Source organism: Microcebus murinus, chromosome 10 (assembly GCF_040939455.1).
Source record: "Microcebus murinus isolate Inina chromosome 10, M.murinus_Inina_mat1.0, whole genome shotgun sequence".
In the NCBI taxonomy this organism is placed as follows: domain Eukaryota; kingdom Metazoa; phylum Chordata; class Mammalia; order Primates; family Cheirogaleidae; genus Microcebus; species Microcebus murinus.
In genome coordinates, this window is record NC_134113.1 from 166550 (window position 1) to 194436 (window position 27887).

The window sequence follows — 27887 nt, forward strand, 5'->3', positions numbered from 1 at the left end:
CCTGGTGGAGGCGGGGCCAAGGTGAGTGGAGGTGGGGCCGAGCCACGTGGAGGTGGGGCAGGCTGGACGCTGGACAAAGGCGGCGGGAGGGCAGAGAGCGGGTCCACCTGACTGAGAAAGGCAGCGCAGAGGCGGAAGGTGGTGACAGTCTCCCTAGCACAGCTACACAGGTCTGGGGTCCACACCCTGGATCCCCTCGTGCAGGGGAGTAAAGTGTCAAATGTACAGACTCAAAGCGGGTACCTGCCTCTTTACAACTTTATCTGAATCAGTAGGAAAGTTTTCTCACTAATATTCTTCTTTGTCTTCTTGAACAGGCAGAATGTTCTGGCGTGCTGGCTAAGGAGCTGCACATTTCCATCATGTGACTGGTCTGCGTCCTTGATCTCTCTGTTGGTGGGGCCTCGGATCAGTTTGTGCTGTTCCTGTGCTAACCACGGAGTGTGAACCACGTAGGGATTCTTAACACCGAGACTCTGCTTTTCCGTGTGTTGGCTCACGGAGCCCACGCTGGAGCAGAGCTGCGTGATCTTTACAGACAGTACCTCCGAAACCTGACGGTGACTGTCTGTACTCCCTCTCCCTCACGCTTCCACATCCTGCACCTGCGTCTGCCTGGTGTGCACTGGCGCCCGCGCACAGGAAGGGACGCAAGCCGCCCTCGGGTGGCGCTGACCCTCGCCTGCAGGTGGGGCCACCTGCAACCATCTAAGGGCGCCCATTTTCTTCTGGCTTTCTGTGGAGAATTTTTTAAATGCCAATTTTAAGATCTAAGTAGATTGTTTCCCAAGGAGTTCGTGCCCCTGCCCCCACTGACCTGCCCCAGGGCATGTGAAGGGGACACCCGCTTGGCGGCCAGCTCCTTCTCTCCCTGGCCTCAGCGTCCTCTCTGGGCAGCCAGGTGTACTCGGGAGGAATCTCCATGGCGCCTCCAGGTGTGGCACTTCAGGCCAGGCCCCAGCTCAGCACTGCAGGGACCCCCAGCAGGATTTCGGAAAACACTGAAGGGGTGACATGCCTCTAGATTCCCACGACCCCATCGCCCTGGGGCCCCTGTCCCCACTGCCACGGGCAGCGCCTGGGCACCTGGGCCTGTGTCTCGGCAACCCCCCTAGAAACAGCCAAGGTCACACCAAGCAGAGTTTATTGAGGCCATGGGCAAGGCCCACGTACACAGCGTGGGCAGAGGTGGGGCAGGTACACTCTGGACTGCGGGAGTGTGTTAGCAGCGGCAAAGCAGATGACGGTGCAGCGGGGCCCGGCGGGGGCACCCTCCTCCTAGCAGCATCTGGGAGCTTCGGGTGAGCGTCAAGAACCCCCCCTCACCTCCCCAAGGCTCTTCTGGGAACCCCTCCCTGCTTCCCCCAGAGCTCCACGTGGGGTGGGGTAGGTGGCTCCTCTCTTTGTCCCTGTAGTCAAGGATGGGATTGATCCCTTGAGATTCACTATAAAAATTAAAATTCCTTTATAAATCACAGGGGAGGGGCAGGAGAGGGTCATTTTGGAGCCCGACATCACCGTCACCTACAGCCTCACCTTCCTGCACACCCCCCACATTCTGACCCCAAAGTAAAGGGCAAAGGGCAAGGTTTGCAGGCACAAAGAAGGGCAGGGAGACATGGAGGAAGAGAGAAAAGGGAGGCTGAGGGACAGAAGAGGATGACAGGGAGAAAGAATCAGAAGAAAAGTGGAGCCCAGGGAGCCCCCCACAGCCCTGCCCTGGGGATGGAGGATGAGGGTTCCCAGCCCGAAGACCCCCACGAACGTAAGGTCCCCCGTGCCCCATCCAGTCTTTGCCAAAGCCACGGTGGCCTCTCCAGACGCGCCCAGCCCCGGCCGTGCCAGAGCGGACGGGGCAGAAGACAGAGCAAGTGGGCGGCTACTCCAGGTAGATGTCCTCTGTGGGGCAGGCGTAGGCCAGGTGCTCCTGGTAGTACTCCAGGAAGGCGCGGCTGGGGGGAGAGGGTCCTCTACCAGCCACTCGGGGCTGGTCCCCAAGCCCCCAGCTCCCCACAAGCCCCCACCCACCCGCACACCTCTGTGTCACGCCCCCCCTTCGACCCCCGCTTCCACCCCCGCTCTTCTGGCCCAGCGGCTACGTCCACACCACAGTGCCCTTCTCAACAGGGCTCCACCCCGCCCCCACCTGGGCCCCAGGCCTGCACCATCTCCCTCCCCAGGGGCCACCCCCCAGGCTCCTGCCCCAACTGCATCCCACCACTGCAGCCCTCCTTCTCTATGCGGCATACCCGGCTCTCCTTCCCCCATCTCCCCTGCAAGCCTCCTGCTCCCCTCCCCACTCCACCTCCACACCCCTGTATCAGTTCTGCGTCCCCACCCCACACCCAGGGACCCTGCTCACCCCACGCTCTGCGCCACGGGCCTCATGGACTCCTGGGAGACAAAGACATGGCAGGCGAAGCGACTCAGCAGGGGGTGTTTGGTGATGAAGCCAAAATAGCTGTGGGGGAGGGCAGCGGGGAGGGGCGTCAGCGCCCTGACCCAACCTCCAGCTGACCCCCAAGTGATGTGGAGAGGAGAGGCAGGAGCGAAGGGCTTGTGGGGGAGGGGAGGGCACAGGAGTGTGGAGGTCACGTGATTTTTAAGATTCAAATGTGTCTTCTTTTGGTCCCAGCCCAAGCACAGTGCTGGGCACTTACGGGGAGTTAGGGTTCCAAGTTACTTCCTCGACGGCCAGGGGCATGGAGCCCATGCTGGAACATCCGCTATGGGTGAGTCTTCCTGCCTGACCCAGCGCCACCCCTGCTCTGTGGCCCACACAGATCCTGCCCCAGGCCCAAAGCAAGGCCTCGGCCTCAGCCTCTGGACACATGTCTCGGGCCGACTCAGGCCTGCCCAAGCCTCCTCCTGTGGGCCCACCCAGCCCCACCTCTGGTCCTGCAAACTCACAGTTACGTTCCTAGCACTGACACAGGCTTGACGTCACCTCCATCTGTCCAACCCGCTTAGATTCCATCACTGGCAAAGCACCTCCACCCTGGCCCCTCCACTTATTTGGCCGCTGCCCCAACTCTGTTCCATTTCTGCCTGTCGTCTTCTCCTCCAAGATATTAATAAAAATTATCGTCCAGAGGGAGGGGGAGTCAGAGTCCTGTAACGTGAGACTCCAGGCCCCTGCCCCACCCCAACCCCCAAACTGTGGCCAACCTGATCCATTTTCTCCTGGCTTTGGGGTTTTGTGGTCCCACCAGATGGGAAGCCACATGACATAATGTCATTGCCAGGACAATGTGCTCATGTTGCCGATGGCCATATCACAAGACCTGTCTCAAATGCTGCCTTCAAATAATTATAATGATAATCACCAGTGTTTGTTAGATGTTGCTAAGTATTACTAAGACATCATCCTAAACACTTCATATCATTAACTCACATAAACCTCACAATAGCCCTATAAGATAGGTGTCCTGATAGCTGAGCACAGAGAGGGTTGGTACATTGCCTGAGGACACACCGCCAGGCCGTGGCAGCAGGGAGCAAATGCCCACGTCATCCCAACACAGCACAACCCATGCATTCCTGACCTGCCCCTAGCACACAGTGAAATAAACGAGCTAACCATTTGCCTAATATTGTTTCTTTAGTGCTTCCTCACTGCGAGGGACTGGGCTGGGTTCTGGGGTAACAGGTGTTAGGATGCACTAATATCCTTGTTTCTCCACAGAGGGAAACGGATGCCACGACCTCAGGCCTCCAGGCTGGACACAGTCACAGCTGGAATTCCACGAGAGAAACGGCAGCTCCTCGGCCGCCCCCACCTGCCATCTCGCCCCCAAGCCAACTTGTCTGGCCATCCCTCTCCCATGGATGAGAAACGAGAGTTGGTCTTCCCCTCCTGGCAGTGCTATCTGCAGCCTCCCGTGTCTGTGGCCCCAGAGCCAGCCCTGCTATCTGCTCGGAGTCCTGGCGTATCCCCGCACCCCACCCGCCGAGCGGCTTCTCAGTGGGGGATGCCATCAAGCCCCCCCCACCCCCCACCCCATCCCCCGTCCTCAGCGGAAGGGATGCACACGGCTCAGCACCCTCTAGCCTGCAGACAGAACCCTCCTCTTTCTCTCTCATTACCACGGGAGTCCAAACGACCCCCGGGTGCCCCCACACCTGCCACAGCCCCAGTCCTGGCCGCACGGTGCCCACCCAAGTCCTGCCTGCCCATGAGTACCTGCTGCCTCTCACCCCCCAGTCCTGGCCGCATAGTGCCCACCCAAGTCCTGCCTGCCCATGAGTGCCTGCTGCCTCTCACCCCCCAGTCCTGGCCGCATAGTGCCCACCCAAGTCCTGCCTGCCCATGAGTGCCTGCTGCCTCTCACACCCCAGTCCTGGCCGCATGGTGCCCACCCAAGTCCTGCCTGCCCATGAGTGCCTGCTGCCTCTCACCCCCCCAGTCCTGGCCGCATGGTGCCCACCCAAGTCCTGCCTGCCCATGAGTGCCTGCTGCCTCTCACCTCCCCAGTCCTGGCCGCATGGTGCCCACCCAAGTCCTGCCTGCCCATGAGTGCCTGCTGCCTCTCACCCCCCCAGTCCTGGCCGCATGGTGCCCACCCAAGTCCTGCCTGCCCATGAGTGCCTGCTGCCTCTCACCCCCCAGTCCTGGCTGCATGGTGCCCACCCAAGTCCTGCCTGCCCATGAGTGCCTGCTGCCTCTCACCCCCCCAGTCCTGGCCGCATGGTGCCCACCCAAGTCCTGCCTGCCCATGAGTGCCTGCTGCCTCTCACCCCCCAGTCCTGGCTGCATGGTGCCCACCCAAGTCCTGCCTGCCCATGAGTGCCTGCTGCCTCTCACCCCCCAGTCCTGGCTGCATGGTGCCCACCCAAGTCCTGCCTGCCCATGAGTGCCTGCTGCCTCTCACCCCCGAGTCCTGGCCGCATGGTGCCCACCCAAGTCCTGCCTGCCCATGAGTGCCTGCTGCCTCTCACCCCCCCAGTCCTTTTGAGCCTTGGCTGGCTCGTCTGTCTGGGTGGCTCCTGTCTCCTTCATTTAGGACACCAGGACCCCGTGGGTGGGGGTCTGTGCCTGGGAGGAAGCCTGCATCCCCACCCTTCCGCCTGCCGCTCCTGTGCCAGCAACTCTGCCCCCGTCCCCTCCTCTCCGCAGCCTAACTGGCCGTCTCAGCCGCAGCTGAGAGGTCGCGGGACTCTGCCTGCTCCATCTGGTGCCTTCCCGCCAGGCCTCTCTCCCGAACTCCGGACCCACGTGACCAATGGCCACTTCAGTCTCGCTGTGTCTGTGACGGATCCCACATCTCCCCTCAGCGTGTGGGTCCCTCTCTGCCTGTCACCCAGGTGGACATCACCCTCGACCTCCTCCAGGTCGGCCTCCACAGCCAACCAGGGACTGTCTGTCCCACCTCTTACGTGCCTCTTGCATCTGCACACTCCCCATCAAGACATGCCCCAGATGACCTCAGCAGTCACCTGGTCTCCGACCGGCAGCACCTGGGTCCATCGTCTCTGCACAGCAGCCAGAGCCAGCTGTCACCCTGCGCCTCACCCTTCCATAGGGACCTTCTCGGCCCCATCACCAGCAGGATGAAATGCAAGCTCCTGGCACCTCCTAATGCTCCCTCACCCCCGACCCCCGAGCTCCTGGTGCCCCTCAGCCGTGCATCCCCTCAGCGGGCTCCCTGCCGAGAAGACCCACGGCCCACCCCCACTGCCTGCTTATCCTTTGAGTTTTACCTTCCTGAATCCCAGGAGAACTCGCCCACCTCTGTGGGCTGCTCACTGGGCCCGTCAGATGACCACCAGACCACCCATGGAGGTCCCTGGCATTCCTTGTCTGTGGGTCTGTCATGACCAGACCAGAAGGCAGCCCGTCCATCCGATCCACATCTCCAGCCCAGCCCAGTGCGGGTGCCAAGTGAACGCAGGTGGAGCTCTTGGGGTGCGGGGTGGGGATTGGGGTACGGGCAGAGTCTGGGCTTATGGGGACTCCGGGGGCAGGTAAGGCTCTCACCAGCTGTTGCGGGGGTGGCAGCCGCAGAATGAGATGTTCTTCATCTGGAAGAAGTGGCTGCAGCGCTGGAACTGGAGCAGAGGTGGGCAGAGCATCCAGGTCAGACGGCAGCCTGAGGGCCCTCCTGCCCCTGCCTGCGGGGCGTCCCTGCTGTCCTGTCCCTCGGTCTTACCCTGCCCCCGACAGCCTCCCCAGGCCCCCGGGCCCCCACACCCCCACCTCAGGCCCTCCTCCACTCAGACTCAGCTTGACGCCCCGAAGAGAGATCTCAAGGTCACAGGAAGCAGGAGGGCGCAGATGGACAGTCAGCTTCCGGGCGGTGGCAATCTGAGGAAGAAGTTGGGGGAGAAAGGGGTCTTGAGGGGCCTACAAGGGCCTCTTTTTCTTCCCTCGGTAGAACTTTGCCTCTGCTCTTTTTAGCTTATGCTTGAAGACACTTGGCACTTGAAGACGCGTGAGACGCAATTCTGAAAGATGTGAGAGGCCTTGAGCTTCAAGACGAGCTGGTCATGTCTCCGCACTCAGCCTGCTTCATTTTCCTTCCATTCCTCCAGCTAAGCTGTTCCTTGTGGCTCAGGTGCCAGGAGCACAGTCCCCAACCCACCCTGGCCTCCTCCCTGCCTGGTTCCTGCAAGCTCAATGGGGCCTCCTGAATGCAGGGCTGATTTTCTTCCTGCTCCCCGCTGCCCCCCAGGCTCCATCACGGGACTGGCAGGTGGGCAGGTGCTCACTAAGTGTGTGCTGAGTGAAAGAACAAGTGAGCAGACGACTCCAGGGAAGGGGCTGTGAGAGCTGCTCTCAGTTTTCAGGCAGGAGGAGGACGGGCTGAAGGGGAGCAGGGGTCGGTGGGAAGGTGGAGGCCCCACGGAACTGGCCAAGAGACCCCGAGGTGATGGGCACAGCTGCTGAGCCCTGCCCTAGGCCTGTCTGCTCAGGCCTCTGACTCAGGGCCAAGGGTGCCCACCCCTGAGCTGCCGCCCCCCAGAGGAGGTGAGAGGCCTTGGAGCCTCAAGGGCTGTGCCAGCCCGAGGCGCAGGCGTGGGTCCCCACGTGGGCTCTCTGCTTGCGTCCACCCCACCGCCACACTGACCTTCTGCATGGCCGCACACAGGATGCCATTGCCCTGGTGGCAGGGCACCTCCACCGAGCCCAGGAACTGCACGTCGAAGCGCTCCACCCAGCAGGGGCTCCGCTTGCTCCCTGGGGGCACACAGGGCCCAGGTCAGAAGGTGGCGGGGAGGGCCTGGGGCGAAACGCTGCCCCTACTGCCCCCTCCCCTGGGGACGGGCCTCACCCAGCAGGTCCTTGGTGGGGCCAGGCACTGCATGAGCGTAGAAGGCGGGGAACACGCCGCGCTCCCCCGTGCGCATATTGAAGCCTCGGAACCAGAAGTCATCCTCCTCGGCCTCCACCAGCACAGGGTCATCCACATCCAGCTCTAGCTCATCCGGGTGTCGAGGGATGAACCTGGAGTGTAGAGAGAGGTCACTGGGGGGCGGGGGGACCAGGACTGCCTGGGACGTGGCCACCGGTGTCCCGTAACGTCTGTGGACTGAGGGTAGGGATGGCCCGAGGCCGGGAGGGAGGCTGTACCTGAAGACAGCCCGGTGAGTCTGCTCTCGCTCCTCCCCGTTGACCACACAGGAAAAAAGGCCAAAGGACTCAGTGCCTGAGAGAGAGACAGGAGGCACAGTGACTCCACGTGGGGAAAGGAAAGCACTTGAAGGCCTGGCCTTGGCCAGAGCCAAGACAGTCCCCTCAACAGCCTGGGCAGGTGTCCTGAGTCAGGGAGGGAAGGAGAAGCACCTCGTCCGAGGCCGGGGGCAGAGCAGGCCTCCCCACCCCACTGCCCGCCCACAGGGCCTTCTGGGGGGTACTCCAGGCTGATGCCCCGGGTAAGAGACAGGGCCCGGCACCAACCACCCCCAGGCATTCAGGCCACCCTGGGCACTTTGGGGGTCCGCATGGGACCTTGGGCCTGGGAGTCTCGCCTGTCCCTCTAGGGCCACGCCCCATCCCCGCCTCTCACTCACTGGAGGACCGAGATGTGCTGTTGACAAAGACATTGAGGAACTTCTTGGAGAAGGTGAGGTCAGGGCTGTCGGGAGAGGCGTCCCCAGGGCCCTGACCACCGTCCAGCAGCGCAGTCCCCGCCTCCTCCTCGCTGGCCTCGCCCCCGCTGTCCTCTTCGCTGTCGCTGCCCAGGCCGGCGCAGCGCCGCAGGCTCACCAGCTCCAGCTGCGTGTGCTCATCCACCACCAGCGTGTACTTGACCGCGTCGTACACCAGCGAGGCGTCCAGTGGCGCCGCAGGGCCGGAGCCCCGGCCCCCTGGGGGCCCTGCGCTGTCCTCGGCATCATCCTCATCCTCGTCATCCTCTTCGTCTTCCTCCTCCGAGCAGGTGGCAAAGCAGGCGCGGCCTGGCCGGGTGGCGCGGCCGGGCGTGGCCCACAGCGGCGTGATGGTGTCGCGCGTCGGGTTGCTGAGGAAGAGGCAGGGCCCGGGCTGCGCAGGGCCGGGCCGAGGCGCCGCGGGTGCCGGGGGCGGCGGCCCGCACAACGTCTCCATGTCCACCAACTCCACGCCCCCCGGCGCTGCTGTCGCTTCGGGGTCCTCAGAGCGCTCCCGGGCCCCACCCGCCGGCGACTCGGGCTCCCCAGGCGGGCGCGACGCGGGAGACAGGCACTGGCCGGGGCAGCGGATGGGCGAGGAGCCCTCGGAGATCATGCGGGTCACCAGGTTGCTGAGCAGCCAGGGCGAGTCCGCGTCCTCACTGAGGTCCGGCTCCGACTCCGACCCCGACTCATACTCGCTGTTGGTGTCATCGGGGCCCACGGGCAGGAAGGCGGGGCGGCGCGGGGGTTCCCGCGGGGGCTCCGGCTCCGGCTCGGGCTCCGAGGCTGGCGACGAGGCCTCCTCGATGGAGTTGGTGAGGTGCGAGGAGCGGCCGCTGCTGCTGCCGCCGTCGCTGCTCAGCTCCAGCTCTGTCTCCGAGATGGAAGAGATCATGCGCCCCAGGCGCGCGCCACCAGCGTCCTCCGAGTCCGAGCCCGGCGACGACAGCTCCTGGCTGCTGCGACGCCCCCCGTGGCCCCCGCTGGAGCGGCTTCTCATGTCGGCCTCAATGCCAGGATCCGAGGAGGGCGAGGCCCCAGCTGGCGCAGGGAGCTCCGCAGGCCGGTTCCCTTGGCAGTCACAACCCAGGGGCGCTGGCGACTGCGCCTCACCAGGCCCTGCGTCCCTGGGCAGGAGGGCGCCAGGCAGCTCTGCTGGGCAGGGGAAACCATCACCATCACCACGAGCCAGGCCTCCTTCCGGCAGCCAGCCAGTTCTCCCTGTCCCCCTTTCCCTATGCCCCCGCCAGCCCCCCAACCCCTCACCTCTGAGGGGCTCCTTGGGGGGTGAGCACAGCACTGTCTCCTGCCAGGAGGCTGGGGGCGCTGGGGCAAAGCCTCCATTGTTGTTCAGGGAGTCCTGGGGTGGAGGGACAAGAGAGTAGGCTTAGCAGGTTCCAGCTCCCAGGGGTGGGAGGGACCAGCTGCCATGGGTGCAGAATCCAGGTACCGTGAACCAGGCTCAGCTCCCGGGTGCTGTGGCTTAGCGCGCTCACCTGGGCACCCAGTGTAGTCAGGTGGAGCGTAGTGGGCCGGTGCTTGTGGGGCTCCTCCAGGGAAGGGGAGGGGATAAGGGGCTCCAGGGCAGGTGCCTCTGAGCCAGGGCCTCCTCCCTCCTTGCCAGCCCCATCTCCCTCCTCATCATCATCCTCATCATCATCCTCATCATCATCCTCCTCCTCTTCATTGTCATCGATCATCTCAAACTCCTGGAAGTCATCCTGGAAGGAGCAGATGGGGTGTGGCTGCTCCGAGCGCCCCAGGGAGAGGCTGTCCTGCAAGAGGGGGAGAGAGATGGAGATGGCAGGGCTGGGCCAGAGTGCAACAGTGACCCAGCATCCCAGGTGCCAAGAAAGGGGAAAGCAGGGAGCACCAGGTCAAAGGAGAGCCCCTTCCAGTTCAGTCTGCCCCCATCAACAGACAGAGTGACATTTTTGAAAATCTGTATAAGATACATAGGAATCAGTCCAGTTCTTGGGAAGGGCACAAACTCCTAAGGGTGGATGGCAGAGATTCTCCGAGTGGCCCCAACTCACTTTCTAGCTTCATATCTTCCCCAAACCCCATCACATTCCACACCACACTCTGTTTTCTTCATAGCATTTTAACACAATTTACAGTTACTGTACATGGCTTCTGGTCTGTCTCGCACAGCAGACTGCAAGCCCCACTGGGGCAGGGTCATGTCCATACTGTGCAGTGATGCACCTCACCCCCCAAAACAAGAACTAGGGCTCAGAAGATGTCCAGCAAATAACAACTGAATGCATAAATGAAGAGACAGCCTGCACTCAGGATTCACCAAGCTTGTACCAACCCCAGGGCCTTTGGCACAATCCCTTTGCTGGCAATGCCTCTCCTCCATTTCCTCCTACCTACCCCATCTGCCTGGCTCCTGCTAACCTCAGGACATGGTTGACATTTCCTCTGGAAATGTCAGCCTGGATTGGGTTCCCTTCCCCCTCATCAATGCTGTGTCCCTGCTGGAATCCAACCCTTGACACCTGGGCAGCCATTGTCTCTTGCATGCCTTTCTCCCCTGCTAGGTTGCAAACTCCTGAGGGCAGCTGTCCTGTTCCACTCCCAGCACTTGGAACCCCCCAGCAATTGCCACATGGCAGTTGCTCAGAAATTCTTGAATGAATGAAAACAGAAATGTGGAGACAGGGAGGAGGAGAAGCAGCAGGAGGTAGGGGGGAAAAAAGATTTCTGGGGTGGAGACATGAGACAGATAGATGGAAGCTGCCGAGGTGGGGACAGGGCTGGGAGGGGACCAGGTTCAGATGACAGCTGGGAGGGGTTAGAGCTTTGTGGGAAGTGATCTGAGGACAGAGGGCACCCAAAGCAAAGGAACACCTTCCCTCCCCCAGGCTAGTCAGCTGATTGGGGTCAAGGGAGGACTGCTAGAGAGCCCCTTGGTGGAGGGCCTACAATGTGTTAGAACAAGAGAAATTGGATACCAACAGAACCCCAAGGCCAAGAGGCTAAAGGGGGAGGGCGATCAGAGATCACACCCACCCGAAACCCCAAGTTAATGATAGGCAGAGCCTAAGTGAGGCCCTCTTTTGAGCTGGTTCTGCACACCAGCTCTTTCCCCACCTTCTCGCAGTGATCTGAGTCGTAGCTGAGGCCCAGGCCACAGTCATCGGTGATCTCAGACAGGTCTTCGTCGTCAAATTCTTCCAGGCTTATGTCCTGGGGAGGCCTGGAGAGGAGACTGAAGTCAGAGAGCCACCAAGCAGGGACTCCCTGCCTGGGAGCTGGTCCTCAGGAGGGGCCGGGGGAGACCTCCAGCTCCCAGGCCCTGCGTTCTCCAGAGCCTCCAACTCCCGGACCCAGATCCCGCGTCACCTTGACCCCCAGGCTCTGCTCTCCAGCGGATCCCTTCCCCCACCTGAGCCAGGCCAGCCCAGAGGAGCCAACCCTCCCCCAACCCCCTCCCACCCCTCCTCCCTCCACGCTCCGCTCCAGGCCCCTCTGGGTCACAGCCTCAGCCTCAGGGGAGTCAGCCCGAACGGAGTGGGGGAGGGGGAGCTGAGGCTGCAGCATCAGCAGGAGAGGGAGGGGTCGAGCTGCTCTGGGAGCAGGGTCTGGCCTGTTTGTCTCCCCTCTCCTGCTCAGGGCAGGCCTATACCTCGAGGTCCAGCCCCCTGCCCACCCCAGTCCTTGCCCCCAGGGCTCCAGGCTTGATTTCAACTCTCTCCCAGCCCGGGCCCTACTGGCCAGGTCGAGGCCTCCACTGAAGGCCCAAAGGACACTGCCAGGCTCAAAGGGTGTGCCCAGCATTCTGCCCAGCTGGGTGCGGCGCAGTGTCCCAGCGGGAAATGGGAGGGGGGTCACTGGGCTGGACGACAGGCGGCAAAGATGGAGAGACCGAACCGAGGGGTGGGGGCGGGGAGCAGCAGTCGGAGGTCCAGGGCCCGGGCGCAGCGCCCGGGTCCGCAGGGCGCTGGGGAGGAAGACAGGACAGGTCGGAGGAGTCTGGGACCGGTCAGAGAAGGGCGCGGGAAGGGGAGGGCCCGCCGGGCCGGGGCGCCCAGGTGCGTACCTGCAGCCCGGTGGCGACAGCGAGTGGAAGGTGGAGAGAGAAAACATCTCCGCGCGATCCGCCATCTTCTCCGGGAGAGGCCCGCGGCCGCGGCGGGGAGGGTGCGCCGGCCCGCGCCCGCGCCCTGGCCCGCGCCCTCGCGCAGCCCCCGCCTCACCTCGTGACACGCCCTGCGACACCCGCCGCCGACCCGCTCGCCGAGCTGCCAGGACGCCGCGGCAGCCGAGCCGCAGGGCGCGGGGGAGGGAGCGCGGGGCGGGGCGGGGCGCCGGGCGGGGGCGCGCGCGGGAGGGGCGGCGGCGCCCGGAGGGGGTCCCGGCGCGGCGCCCGCGGCTCCGCGGGAGGAGGGCGCGGCGGGGCCGAAACCGTGGGTCTGCGGGGAGAAGCGGGCCGGCCGGCAGGACGCGGCTGCGGCGGCTGCTCCCTGGGGGGCGCGGGGCGGGGCGGGGCGGCGCGGGGCTCGCTGACGTCGCGGCTGGGCCGCGCGACTCCGGGGCCGAGCCCGCGCCCGCGGCCAGGAGCTGTCCGCCGCCGGTGCTGAACGGGCCAGGAGCTGTCCGCCGCCGGTGCTGACCGGGCCAGGAGCTGTCCGCCGCCGGTGCTGACCGGGCCAGGAGCTGTCCGCCGCCGGTGCTGACCGGGCCAGGAGCTGTCCGCCGCCGGTGCTGACCCGGCCAGGAGCTGTCCGCCGTCGGTGCCGAGAGGGCCAGGAGTTGTCCGCCGCCGGTGCTGACCGGGCCAGGAGCTGTCCACCGCCGGTGCTGACCGGGCCAGGAGCTGTCCACCGCCGGTGCTGACCGGGCCAGGAGCTGTCCACCGCCGGTGCTGACCGGGCCAGGAGCTGTCCTCCGCTGGTGCTGACCGGGCCAGGAGCTGTCCTCCGCTGGTGCGGACCGAGTCAGGAGCTGTCCGCCGCCGGTGCTGACCGGGCCAGGAGCTGTCTGCCCTGGGTGCTGACCGGGCCAGGAGCTGTCCGCCGTCGGTGCCGAGAGGGCCAGGAGCTGTCCGCCGTCGGTGCCGAGAGGGCCAGGAGCTGTCCACCGCCGGTGCTGACCGGGCCAGGAGCTGTCCGCCCTGGGTGCTGACCGGGCCAGGAGCTGTCCGCCACCGGTGCTGACCCGGTCAGGAGCTGTCCGCCGTCGGTGCCGAGAGGGCCAGGAGCTGTCCGCCGCTGGTGCTGACCCGGTCAGGAGCTGTCCGCCGTCGGCGCTGAGCGGGCCAGGAGCTGTCCGCCGCAGGTGCCAACCGAGTCAGGAGCTGTCCGCCGTGGGTGCTGACTGAAACACGCTGCCGCGGCGGGCGCGGCAGGTCCCCGACGGCGCTGACCAGGTCTGCGTTCCGAGTGGGCCACACGGGGGACGCTGAGAGGGACGAGACTGAACTCAGACTCAGGGTCTGGACGGAGGACAGATGGGTGCCTGCAGAAGCTATGGCCGTGAGGCTACGTTCATTCACCTGGAAAACTGATTCCTGAGACCAGCTGTGTTCTGGGGGCTGTGTTTAGGGTGTGGACGCGCTCTGGCTTGCCAGGGAGGTCTGTGGGAGCGACAGTCGCGATGGAGCTCCAGGAGCCAGCTGCCGGCCTGGGGTGCTGGCAAGGGCTGAACAGCACTGATGGCACAAGTCAGCAGGGCACAACCAGGAAGACTTTGCCGGGAAGATTTGGCAAAAGAAGGCTGGAGTTTCAACATGCGTGCAATGAAATTATCCCTTTTTTCCCCACGATGGAAATAATGCACCCTGATATTTCTTAATGTCTAAACCAGTTCTGCAGGAAAGTATTTCTGAGGGAAAGATGAGGCACTCGAGTGATTGCTGCCTGGAAATTATGGGGCAGAAGGAGCTCCTGCAAGCCAGGAAGGACAGCCTCATTCTTTGGGTGGCAATCACTCCAGCCCAGAGAGCAGACCTGTGGCCAGGAGCTGACTGATCTTGCCTTCTTTTGTGGCCCGATCACAATTTATATTTTATCTCAATTACAGTATTTTTCTAAGAATGGCATTTATTAGTTTATGTTTTTCTCCTGGATGACAGAGCTGGTGGACAGCAGAGAAGTTGTCTCATCTTATCTGTCTTTGAACCCCTCAAGCTCCAAATGCAGTGCCTGGCACACTGCAGGTGCTCAGCAAATATGAGAATGAATGAACAAGAGGGCTTATAGGCTCTAACCAGGTCTGGGGCATCAGGTCTCTACCATCATAGTGTCTTTTCAATTTTAGAAGCACTAAGAACATTCCCTATTTCTGAGGTTCAAGGAGTCTGGACATATTAACCACTCTCTGACTTTCCCCATAAAATCCAGACCTTGTCCAGAATTAACAAAGGGTTTTGACCCCAACTTCCTAGATTTCCTTTTGCTCCTGGGTCATCATCACACTGGTAAATTTTGACATCCACATAAATGACCCACTCAGCACTCTGGTCAGCCAGTTCCGGGACTTCTGATCAGCCCATAGTCTTTTTTTTTTTTTTTTTTTAAAGACAGAGTCTCACTCTGTTGCCCGGGCTAGAGTGCCATTGCATCAGCCTAGCTCACAGCAACCTCAAATTCCTGGGCTCAAGCAATCCTCCTGCCTCAGCCTCCCGAGTAGCTGGGACTATAGGCATGTGCCACCATGCCCGGCTAATTTTTTCTATATATTTTAGTTGGCCAATTAATTATCTTTCTATTTTTAGTAGAGACAGGGTCTTGCTCTTGCTCAGGCTGGTTTCAAACTCCTGACCTTGAGCGATCCTCCTGCCTGGGCCTCCCAGAGTGCTAGGATTACAGGCGTGAGCCACCGCGCCCAGCCTCAGCCCACAGTCTTTGACTCTCAACTCTAGTGACCCCTCCCACAGAGGGCCCCCGGGGTCTCCCTTCATCTGGAATTGTACTATCTCAGATCATAACTTCCACGGCCCTCCTCAAGCCTCTCCCTTTCTTCCCTCCCTCTTATCAGATGCTCACTCCCAGATTCCAAGAGTCTAAAGACAGGAGATGGGGAATTTTACCTCCAATTTTATCTGTGGAACCTTTCATCTTGCCCCCAGAGCACAGATGGAAGGTCACCAGTCTCAGAGTCTGAAACTGGTGCCAATCTTGTCTTGCCACTAACTTTCTGGATGTGGGCAAGTTACTCAGTCCCTGTGGCCCTCAGTTTCTTCATCTGCACAAAGACATTGTGAGGATCACATGGCATGTGTAGGCCCCAGGCACGGGCCCTAGCATTTATTCACAATCACTCCATGTTCATCCTTCTCTTACTCCTCACACTGGGGTCCATTTCCTTCCAATCCCTCAGGACTGCTCTGTCCAGCTCAGGGATATATTAGTGAAAAGCCAGACTGTCTTTCCTGAGGAAGTTTATGTTCCTCACATAACGCACATTTTTATCAATTTACCTGTTTTCTCAGGTGATCCTCACAGGATCATTGTACAGATGAGAGAACTGAGGTCTGTAGGGAGCTAAGCAACCCCTCCTTGAAGTTCTTTCCCAGCTTGTGAGCCGCAGGCACTGCTGGTTTTCCTCCTGACTGCCTGGCTACCCACTGTCTACTACCCAGGCTCCTTTTCCTTCTCCTTAGATGACAAATCAATATGTTTTGACTCTACCATTTTAACACTTTTTGTCCTCGATGGCACATCAATGGTATAAACAGTACAAAGCACAAAACTGACTGGACTTATAAGGTAGAGTTGGAATGGCAAGACAGTTCAACAATCCTGACCTCAGCAATCCTAAAAGGTCAGAGGACATTTTCTTTCTTTCATTCTTATTTTATTTTATTTTATTTATTTATTTTTGAGACAGTGTCTCACTCTGTTGCCCAGGCTAGAGTGAGTGCCGTGGCGTCAGCCTAGCTCACAGCAACCTCAAACTCCTGGGCTCAAGCAATCCTCCTGCCTCAGCCTCCTGAGTAGCTGGGACTATAGGCATCCACCACCATGCCCAGCTAATTTTTTCTATATATATATTAGTTGGCCAATTAATTTCTTTCTATTTATAATAGAGATGGGGTCTTGCTCTTGCTCAGGCTGGTTGCGAACTCCTGACCTCAAGCAATCTGCCTGCCTTGGCCTCCCGGAGTGTTAGGATTACAGGTGTGAGCCATCGCACCTGGCCCAGAGGACATTTTCTACCAATTTTCTCATAGATTAGACAATAAGTAAATGCAAGTCATCAGTCTTTTATTCCACTCATATTTCATAGAAATCAATGAAACAATGAAAAAAATAAATATACCAGTGGCTAAAACAGCAAACAGAAATATTTAATAAAGATGAAAATTTAGACTGATATCTTGTTGGGAATGCTGTCCTAACCAATAACTTAACTACCTCTTGAATCTTGATTTTAAGCATCCAATTCCCTGACCATTACCTCCTATTCTTCTTGCTCTCTTACTGTATTGCCATGATACTCACATTCCCTTGACTCCATAAGAAATGTGTTTCAACTACTATTGCTGTGTAACAAGTCATCCTCAGATTCAGTGGATTAAAACAACCATTTTATTCTGCTTATAGTTTGGGGGTCATAAATTCAGGAAGGACTCTGATGGGAAGTTCCTACCTGGCTCTCCCTTAAGGTTTGGTTACAGTCAGAGGTAAGCTGGGCTGGGTGTCCAAGATGGCTCATTCACAAGGTTGGCAGAATGTTAGCTGAGACTGTCACCAGCAGGTCCACTGATCTCTCCAGCTTGGTAGTCTCAGGGTACTCAAACTTCTTATGTGATGGCTGCTCCCACCAGAGCGACTGCTCTTGGAGCTGCATGGCCTTTCCTGGTCTACGCTTGGAAGTCACATGGCATTACTCCTGTCACACCTGTTGGCAAAGCAGTCACAAACCTATTCACATTCAAGAGGGGGATCGCAGACCCTAGGTCTCAATGGGAGGAGTGTCATAGACTTGGGCAGCCATGTCACAAAGCCACCACAGATCTCAGTCCATTGATTATCTGCTTTTCTCATTGCCCTCTCATGAAAGTAACCCTCTCTTGTAGCATCAACTTCTCTTTCTCTTCTGGATCATTTCCACCAGCAAACAAGCATAATATATCATTAAAGTAAAGGGTATACTCTTATCTCTGTATGTATAAAGAATCCAAAGTCATGGGGTTTATAATATTGTTATCCCTTAATGGAAAGGACAGTGGAAAAAAAAAAAACTCCTTCTGGTTTAAGAAAGAAATCTCACACATAATTATATCTTTCAGAAAACAGATTTCTACCAGTGCAGAAGACTATTATGACAATGAATCAGAATTGAAGTTTTTTAAGACATTGGTACCATCAGCAAATTTTTTAAAATCTCTGAAACCTGAATGGCTTGTTAGATTCCTTCATATAAAGTACATGCCCAAAGACAGTATTATGATAACTGAATAGAGAACAGGATTCTACATTTTCAGTCAAGTCTTTGTACCACAGCAGTGTCATAGCCCCCAAAGAGTACTGCATTGGAGCCTTGACAAATAATATCTCTCTGATGTATAAATCCCAGAGAATTTTCTATTTATTGTGATAAGTGCAAAAGGAACACTCCAGCAAAGCATCCTGGGAAATACCAAGCTGGAGAATGTTTGGTGAACGTGGCTTCTCAAGTTCCCCCAGTTCCTCCCAAAGATGTAGCAAAGTCCGTGTGATGATGCTCTGCCTGACAGTGAGAGTTCCTGGTAGTTGTAGGAGACCCTGAGATTTACCAGAGATTTACCAGATCTCTTCTACCCACAGACTTGTCGTTCTGGAACTCCAGCATAATATCTAGGTTCTAGGTACAATCTTGCCACAGAGACCACAGGTTAGATAATAATAACCAGGTAGCTAGAAGGATAGCACTTTTGCCACTCCCTGCCTAACTTTCCTACCTGTGTTTCCTGCACCTCCAGATAAACTACTTGCACATAAACCCTTGTCTCAGCCACTTCTTCTGAAAGAATCCAATCTGAGGCACCCTCTTAATTATAACACCCACACTTAAATTATCAAAGCCTAAAGTTAATCAATATTTTGCCCTCTTCCTGAACAATATAAGGACCCTAGAAGACTTTAACTGTTTACTCCAGTCCCAACTTAAATTCTATTGTTATATATTTTAATATTCTTTATTTTTCTTTTCAAGATCCATAAGGAATTGTTATTATTGCTTTAAACAGTCAGCGTTTACTAGATTGACTTAAATGTTTACCTCTTTCTTTGTTCTTCATTCCTTTTTGTTTTTTTAAGATTTGTGAAGTTGCTATTTGACAAAAACTTTTATATTTAATAAGAAGTGGTAATAATGGTAGATACATTAATTCAAAATATTAATATTTTCACTAAGCACTAAATAGAATAGTCCCCAATCTTTTCACTGAGAACCCCTTTGAAAGAATGTCTCAAACTTAATCAGTTTACTTAGGTTTTTAAGCAAGAAATCTAAAGCTGCCAGTCAGAGTTTCTAATTACCATGAGATGACCAGGTTAACAACTTTGAGGTCCTATAATTTGAGGTCATATAATGTGAGTTTTTTAAAACTTTGCTTAACCTATACATTCCAATTGAGGAGTTCATTAATCTCAGGATGGTAATCTGAAGTTCATACGCCAGATACTGCACACACACACACAAACAAAAATGAGTAATAACTATCAAGTATAAAAGATGAATAACATATGGCCCCTATATATATTTAAGGGGAATAATGCCTAATTCTCATGGGTGTACAATGCAGTGAGGGGCAGAGAGCATATACAAGCCACTAACCCACAAGGCAAAACCAAGCAAGGGGAGTATAAAGGCAAAGTCAAGGAGCCAAGTAGTCCACATTGTACACCAAGATCCCAGCTCCTTGGAATCAAATGCATTAGCAACAACCACCCTTAATGGAAAATGTCTCCCCTCCCAAAATGTAAAACAAAAATGACACAAGCAAACAAAACTCAAAACTAAGAGATGATCAGAGCAAGCTTTAATGCTTTAAATTTCACCTGTACCCCAGTGTCCCAGTGCTGAGAACAGGGTCTGTCCCAATACTTAAACTGATTCATTATCACAGAACACAACAAAATGTAACGTATCACTGCTCCTACTACATTCTTCCATCAAAAAAAATGTAAATAAACACCCCACCAAATATAAACTTACCCCACATAAAAGTCAGTATTAACCTAAGGATCCTACTACAGTATTGCTATGCTAACCCAGGATATTCTAATCCTCTTCCAACCTATTTATGAAATATCCTCATTCTGAGAACTCTGGAAGCATTACAAACATTGATTGTTCCATGAGATTCCTCTACCTGAGGTAGTTCAAAGTCTTGAAACACGGTAGATGTACCTATTTTTCTATGCTACCACTGAGGGGTAATTAATCATAAAAGGCCTACAACCAAAATCTTCATCCCCTGACTCTCAGACTATTATGGTTTTCTTCCCTCAAATCAAAAAACTAATCTAACAACTGGAATCACACATGAAGAGATGAAAAGTCATACAGAATTTTAAAAACAAGCCGAAATAAAACCATAACAAAGAATCTGTGTCATCACACTAACAGACTAAACTTTGCTAAAGACAAAAAAATTTACTTGGTTTACCCAAACTATAGGCATTTTATAAAGTACTCAAGAAATCAAGCAGCTTATTAAAATAGTGGGAAAATTTTAGGTGGGAGCATAAAACTAAAATCTACTCCTTCTCCTGCAAGGAGTTCTTCCAAAATGCCGCATCTGTGAGAAGTGAGTGGCAAACGGTCTGTCTGAGGCTGCCTCGCTCACCAGCCCACTCCCAGGCTGATGCTGTGTTGCTCTTTCCCTCGGGCCAGCTTCAGAGGTGCAGGGATATTGGCAGACACCTGTTCCAGGTAGGCCGAGGAGCCCTGAGGGATGTCGCTGGCTTTTTGTGCTGCAGGCCGACGTCCACTAGCACCTGCTCCCAGGGCCTCAGCTTTGTCACGTGCGGACAGCGTGTCTTTTGACAATGATTTTATTCTTCAGCTCCAAGACATTCTCTTTGATAACTTGCTCTGGTTTCTGCACAGATAACTGCAATCATTTTTGTAGGGAAAAAAAACATTCTGTCTTGCAATATCCAGAAGTTTCTTGATATACTGTTCGACACTATTTCAAATTTCTTTCTGACTAGTGCCATTGACAGAGTCCTGGCTAAACAGAAGCAAGGCAAGCCTCAAAGCATGACTCCAACTCGTCCACCAAAGTACTGTTAGAAGGTCTCGGAGAGGCTGGTGTGGCCAGAAGGAGTGAAGCCTGGCCTGGGAGGCCCTGCAGGGTGTGGGGGGCAGTGACTGTTCATAGAATGAATGCCCTAGCAGAGCCTCCAAGTCCAGAAGAGCGGAGCCCACTTTTCTTTTTTCTTTTTCTTTTTTTTTTTGAGACAGAGTCTCACTTTGTTGCCCAGGCTAGAGTGAGTGCCCTGGCCTCAGCCTAGCTCACAGCAACCTCAAACTCCTGGGCTCAAGCAATCCTCCTGCCTCAGCCTCCTGAGTAGCTGGGACTACAGGCATGCCTGGCTAATTTTTTATATATATATTAGCTGGCCAATTAATTTCTTTCTATTTTAGTAGAGACGGGTCTCACTCTTGCTCAGGCTAGTTATGAACTCCTGACCTCGAGCAATCCGCCCGCCTCGGCCTCCCAGAGTGCTAGGATTACAGGCGTGAGCCACCGCGCCCGGCCTGAGAGCCCACTTTTCATCATTCATTCTTGCGCATCAGACCTTCCTGTGACACCATTTTTGCCTGAAGCACCCCTTTTATTTTATTTTATTTTATTTCAGCATATTATGGGGGTACAAATTTTAAGGTTACGTATAATGCCCTTGCCCCCCTCCCCCCTGAAGTACACCTTTTAGAATTTTCTTTAATGAGAATCTTTGGGTGGTAAACTCTTTCAGTTTGTCAAAAATGTCTTTATTTTTGTCCTTGTTCCTGAAAGATATTGTTACTGGATATGGAGTTCTAGGTCAGGTAATGAGTGTCCATCATCACCCCAAAGGTCTCATTGCAACATCTTCCTCTGGCTCCCCTTGTGGTTACAAAAGTCATCGCCAAGTTCTCATGAAGGTCATTTTTCTTTCATCTCCAGCTGCATTTAGGACTTCTTTGTCTTTAGTGTTCTGAAGTTTCAATATGGGGCATACGGGTCTGGACTTATTTCATATTTTTTTCTGCCTGAACTTCTCACTGAGCTTCTTAGTTAGATGAATTTCTCTTTCATCAGTTTCTTTCACTTTCATCAGAAATCTAACAGCCATTCTCTTCAAATATTGCCTCTACTCCATTCCATCTCTTCTCCTTCTGGCACTCCAATTACACTCAAGTTGGAACTTCTTATTCTATGTAGCCTTCATGCCACTGAACCTTTCATGTTTTCCATATCTATGTCTTCCCAGGTAGTATTATAGATATTTTGTTCACATTTATCTTTTAGCTCACTAATTCTGTCTTCAGCTATTTATAATCTCTTGTTAAAGTTGTGTATTGAATTGTTTTTTTCTTTTTTGAGACAGAGTCTCGCTTTGTTGCCCAGGCTAGAGTGAGTGCTGTGGTGTCAGCCTAGCTCACAGCAACCTCAATCTCCTGGGCTCAAGTGATCCTCCTGCCTCAGCCTCCCGAGTTGCTGGGACTACAGGCATGCGCCACTATGCCTGGCTAACTTTTATATATATACTTTTAGTTGTCCAGCTAACTTTTTTCTATTTTTTTAGCAGAGACGAGGAATCTCACTCTTGTTCAGGCTGGTCTCGAACTCCTGACCTTGAGCAATCCACCTGCCTTGGCTTCCCAGAGTGCTAGGATTACAGGCATGAGCCACCAGGCCTGGCCAATGACTTTGCTTCTTAACTGCTTTTTTTAATCTGAGAGCTTCTTGTTACCCTTGGGATTGGATTAATGGGAAACTCCAAGACCTAGGAAGAAGGTGGACACTTGCAGAGAGAAAAAGGTGGGTGTCTTCAGGTTGCTACAACAAAATACTCTTATTTATTTATTTCTTGAGACAAGGTCTCACTCTGTCACCTAGGCTAGAGTACCATGGCATCATCATAGCCACTGCAACCTCAAACTCCTGGGCTCAAGTGATCCTCTTGCCTCAGCCTCCCAAGTAGCTAGGACTTCAGGTATGGGCCATGCTCAGCTAATTTTTCTATTTTTTTTTGTAGAGATGGGGTCTCACTCTTCCTCAGGCTGGTCTTGAACTCCTGATCTCAAGTGATCCTCCCAACTTGACCTCCAAAAGTGCTAGGATTACAGGCATGAACCACTGCACCTGGGCACAAAATACTCTTAAAATGGGTGATTTATAGATAATAGAAGTTTATTGCTCACCGTTCTGGAGGCTGGAAAATGTAAGATCAAGGTGCCAGCAGATTCCGTGTCTGGTGAGGGCCTGTTCCTCATAGGTGGCACCTTCTTGCTGTGTCCTCACATGGCTGAAAGGACAAACAGGCTTCCTCACATCCTTTTATAAGGGCATTAATCTCATTATGAGGGAAGAGCCATTATAACCTAATCACCTCATAAAGGCCCCACCTCTTAAAACAGGGAGCCAGTTCACTGTCCCTCACTCTACTGGAGGGCCGCTGGAGAGTGCAGCACACATTCCACACAAGCGCACTGCGGGCCCAGGACGAGTTGGCTGCTAAGCAGGACAGGCAGCAGCAGCAAAAACACCCGGCGGGCCGGATAAATGTCCTCAGTGGGCCGCAGTGTGAGGACGCCTACCTTAGGCGTTAGGTTTCAACATACGAGTTTTGAAGGGACATCAACCTCCAGACCATAGCAGTAGGTACCTTAAGAGAGAATTTGTGTTTTTTTCCACCAGGCATCTGAAGGTATTACCAACCTGAGATCACTCTATATTAAATGTTCCACGGAAGATTTCTTGGACCAGACTGTGAATTTGAGCTCCCTACTCATGTAAAACACTGTTTCTTATTCTAAATTTTCAGCATCTGTCCCTCACACACTCCTCATTTTGCCCCCAAATTTGAAACAGTTTATTTTCTTTGCAGTCCCTGAAGGATAGAGTTCATCTCTAATTCACCCTTACACTGGGGATTTAACCCTTTAAAGTCCCGTATTTGTAGACAGTTGATCTCTTATTCGATTCCACTTCTTATACAGGCTCCGTGATTTGTCTCTGTGCTCTAATCTCAAGATATAGATGTGCTGAGATGCTATGTATTAGTTCCTAAGGCTATCATAACAAAATATGACAAACTTGGTGGCTTAAGAAAACGGAAATTTATTCTCTCAGTTCTGGAAGCCAGAAGTCCAAAATCAAGGTGTTGGCAAGGCCACAAGATTCCCAAAGGCTCTAGAAAAGGATCTTTCCTTGCTTCTTCCTGGCTTCTGGTGGTTGCTTGGCTTGTAGACACATCATTCCAGTCTCTGCTTGCATTTCCACATGGCCTATGTGTCTGTGTCTATGTCCAAATTTTTCTCTTTTTACAAGGATACTGGTCATTGGGTTAGGGCCCACCCTAATCCAGTATGACTTCCTCTTCATTAATTACATTTGCAAAGACCCTACTGCAAAATAAGATCACATTTTAAGGTTCTGGGGGACACTATTCAGACAGGCTATCAGACTCAAAGTCCAGGTTCTCTCAGTTCACCAAACACCTCTGATCAAAAGCACTGTATAGTGGTCTCCCTGCCTTTTTGGGCTCCTATCTTTGTTTAGTCTGTTATTTTCATGCTAGGTTATCAATTATTTTAGAAAATAATTTATCCTGAATTTTTAATAATCTTCAGCAGGAAGTTCTATTTATACATCTAGATTGCCATCTACTTCTCCATTCATTTTATGAAGCTACAATCTGATAAGAATTGTTCAAGAAAATCAATTAATGATAAATCTATTTCATTTATGAGCACATGTACAAAAGTCTCAACAAAATATTAGCTGATAAACTTCAACACTGTATTTTTTTTTTTTTTTTGAGATAGAATCTCATTCTGTTGCTCAGGCCAGAGTGCCATGGCATCACCCTACCTCACAGTAACTTCAAACTCCTGAGCTCAAGCAATCCTACTGCCTCAGCCTCCTGAGTATCTGGGACTACAGGCATGCGCCATCATGCCCAGCTAATTTTTTCTACATAATTTTAGTTGGCCAATTAATTTCTTTCTATTTTTTTAGTAGAGATGGGGTCTCGCTCTTGCATTAGGCTGGTTTCGAACTCCTGACCTTGAGTGAACTGCCCGCCTCAGCCTTCCAGAGTGCTAGGATTACAGGCGTGAGCCACCGTGCCCAGCCCAGTAAAACAATTCTTAGACCCACAATAAAGCAGGAAAAACCTGGAGGAAAAAAAGCAGTCAAAATAGACTCAGAAAGGACAGAAATGATGGAAAAAATAGATATGAACTTTAGAACAGCTATTATAAATATTAATATATTCATGAATTTAAACACAATGAGTAAAGAAATGGAAGACATAATAAAGAACTAAATGGAACTTTTTGATAGATGAACAATGCAGTTTACAAAATGAAATTTCTCTGGATGGGATTAATAGATATGGAGGAGGAAGAAGTCAGGGAAAATGAAAACAGTAATAGCAACTATCCAAACTGAAGCAGAAAGAAAAAAAGACTGAAAAAATTAACAAAGTCTCATTGATATTTGGGACAATATTAAATAACCTAACAACTGTTTGACTGGAAACACAAAGGGGCAGCAGATAAAACAGTATTTGAAGAAATAATGGCTGAAAGATTTACATTTTTGAAAACTATATACCCACAAATCCAAAATACCCAACAAATACCACACAAGATAAACACAAAATAAACCACAATACAAACCACATGACAAAAACACAAAATAAAGCACATGATAACCAAATTGCTGAAAATCAGCAAAGAGACATAGCTAAAAAGCTAAGATTAAAGATAAAATTGAATACTAAAATATACTTGGTTGATCAAAAAGAAAGCAGAAAAAGAGGGGAAATGGAATAAAGGTAAGATGGAACAAATATAAAACAAATAGCAAGATGGTAGATTTAAATCCAAAAATGACATTAAATAGAAATGGTCTAAACACTCAAATTAAAAAGAAGATTATCAGATTGTATAAAAAGTGAGACTCAACTATAAGCTGTCTCAAGAAATTAATTTTATTATTTTTTTTCTTGAGACAGAGTCTCACTCTGTTGCCTGGGCTAGAGTGCTGTGGCATCAGCCTAGCTCACAGCAGCCTCAAACTCCTGGGCTCAAGCGATCTTCCTGCCTCAGTCTCCCAAGTAGGTGGGACTACAGGCATGCGCCACCACGCCCGGCTAATTTTTTTCTATTTTTAGTTGTCTGGCTAATTTCTTTCTATTTATAGTAGAGATTGGGTCTCACTGTTGCTCAGGCTGGTCTCGAACTCCTGAGGTCAAGCAATTCTCACGCCTCGGCCTCTCAAAGTGCTATGATTAAGGCATGAGCCACCATGCCCAGCCAATGAATTTTAAATATATACAAAAAAAAAAAAGAGATAGGCTAATATAGGAGTTCACCCTCATGACCTAAGCTCCTCCCAAAGATCCCACCTCCAAATACCCCTATCATGTTGGGGATTATGTTTCAACGTATGAATTGGGGGGGGGGTACACAAGCATTTAGTCTATAACAAGGACTTTATGGAACAGAGCTATCACTCAAGCCAAGGGCTGGTTATCTCCAAACTTTTACATGAGATAAATACACTTATCTCATGTAAACTGTGTATGATTGTACAGATTGGGCACTGTGTAAATTCCAGGGGCTCACTTCCATGTAGTCTGTGTTCACAACCACACACAGCATCATTCAAATGTCCCTTATTTAAGTCACTGTCATTAATATATCTCTGTGACTTATGACCAAATATTATCATAATTATGAGACTATAAATCGGGAGAACCACTTTGAAGAGAAATTTAGCAATATTTAGTAAAACTGAAAATGCACATATCCTATGATCCCTATGATATCCTACAGCAATGGTTCTCACAATAGGGCCCATGAATTCCTGAAGTCCCCAAGGTACTTTAAGGGGATTAGAAAGGTCAAAATTATTTGTATAATAATACTAGTATGTTATTTGCCCTTTTCACTGTGTTGACATTTGCACTGATGGTACGAAAGCAATGGTTGGTAAAACTGCTGGCCCCTTAGCATAAATTAAAGCAGTGGCACCAAACTATAATAGTAGTCACCAAATTCTTCACTGCTACTTGTAGGGGGGAAAGCAGTTTTACTTAAGAATTTCCTTGATGAAGCAATAAAAATTATTAATTTTATTAAGTCTTGATACTAGAGAATACTTCTTAACGTTCAGGATGATGACATAGGAAGATACGTAAGTATGCATTCTGAAGACCTATGCATTTTGTATGCATACATACAAAATGGCTGTCAAATTACTTGCACTATTGTTTCAAGGAACACAATACTTGAAATAACAACTGACCAACTGGTTATTCAGACTTGGGTATGTGGCACACACCTTCTCAGAATTGAACAAAGTGAGCATATCATCTCAAGAAAAACAACTGATAGTGTTTGTTGCTAATGTTGTTGAATTTTTCAGGAAAACCTGTGTCCAGCACCATAAGCTTAGTTTCCCAATATTTAAATATTTTTCTGATGAGATTGGTGGTGACATTAACAAGTGTGTGATTTTTTTTTTTTTTTTTTTTTTTTTTTGAGATAGTCCCACTACTCTGTTGCCCCAACTAGAGCATGGTGGCTCATTACAGCTCACCGCAACCTCAAACTCCTGGACTCAAGCGATCCTACTGCCTCAGCATCCTGAGTACCTGGGACTACAGATGCATGCCAGCACGCCCAGCTAATTTTTTTCTATTTCTTCATAGAGAAAGGGTCTTGCTCTTACTCAGGCTGGTCTCAAACCCCTAACCTCAAACAATTCTCCCCCCTCCCAGAGTGCTACATGAGCCACCATGCCCAGGTGATTTTTTGATAAGAGAGAGGCACTGATGCAAAAAGGTAGGCAATGTGGGGTCACAGCCACCTCTTCCTGTAAATGACTGTGACCCTCTAGACCAGCTTGGGTCCAACTTAGAAGATACCTTTTTCATTGCACAATGAATAGCTACTGAGCCTCCTGACTGAATGACTCAGTAGGTCTGACAAAATCTAGCTCAGGACAGATTCTGTCACATGGTCACTGATGCCCTATAAACAGGTATTCAGTCTTCTTGGGTCTGGTGCCCAACACTGTTTCCACTTGGTAAGTTCTATGGTCGTCTCGCCCCAGAACCCTGGGAGTGTGCACAGCACCTCTCCTGTTGGGACTTGCCGGAGGTGCCACACAGGGTCCTTATCTGCCACAAATAAACCCAACCCTAACCCACTGGTTCTGCTAAGTGGCAGGGAAGGCTGTCCAGATCTTCAGCAGAGCTCTCTTTTTTCCTCTGGGCCCCACTCAAAACTGGCAGTTTTCTGCATTACCCAATAAATGGGTCAGAACAATGTTCCCTAGTGCATGCTGACTCCAAAACCCAGAGGTGCATCAGGTGCTATGCCTCCTTTGTGACAGGGATACAGGAAGCAGTAACTGGTCCTCATCGTAGAGCTGATGCCTTGGCTTGCCCTAGAACACTCCACCCCTAAAAATTTCACAGATGTGGTAGGCTCCAGAACTTTTGAGGGTTTATCTTTTATTCTCTGACATGCATTGTCTTACAAAGGCCAGAGCACTTGTCACTTCTTTCTTCACCATGTCCAATTAGCATGCCATCAGTGTATGTGGAATGTCCAGATCATAGGGT

The 27887-nt window shown here is 52.7% G+C and overlaps 1 protein-coding gene and 1 pseudogene across 2 annotated transcripts; both read right to left on the bottom strand.

The window, feature by feature from the left end:
* Positions 1-1127: 1127 nt before the first annotated feature.
* On the bottom strand, positions 1128-12251 carry MAPK8IP2 (mitogen-activated protein kinase 8 interacting protein 2). Of its 2 annotated transcripts, none has more exons than XM_012789496.3 (12): positions 12140-12251; positions 11191-11296; positions 9588-9866; positions 9358-9451; positions 8011-9243; positions 7571-7646; positions 7272-7444; positions 7068-7177; positions 6197-6304; positions 5978-6048; positions 2363-2461; positions 1128-1952 (listed from the first exon to the last, which is right to left on the bottom strand). In XM_012789496.3, exons 1-12 carry the CDS (start codon positions 12202-12204, stop codon positions 1880-1882), a joined length of 2487 nt encoding a protein of 828 aa, XP_012644950.1. In that variant the 5' UTR covers positions 12205-12251; the 3' UTR covers positions 1128-1879. The 2 variants fall into 2 exon arrangements, with proteins under 2 accessions (XP_012644950.1, XP_012644949.1); XM_012789495.3 differs by having other exon boundaries at positions 8011-9246.
* Positions 12252-16955: 4704 nt separating this feature from the next.
* On the bottom strand, positions 16956-25680 carry LOC142873456 (mediator of RNA polymerase II transcription subunit 28 pseudogene; annotated as a pseudogene).
* Between the last annotated feature and the right edge of the window lie 2207 nt (positions 25681-27887).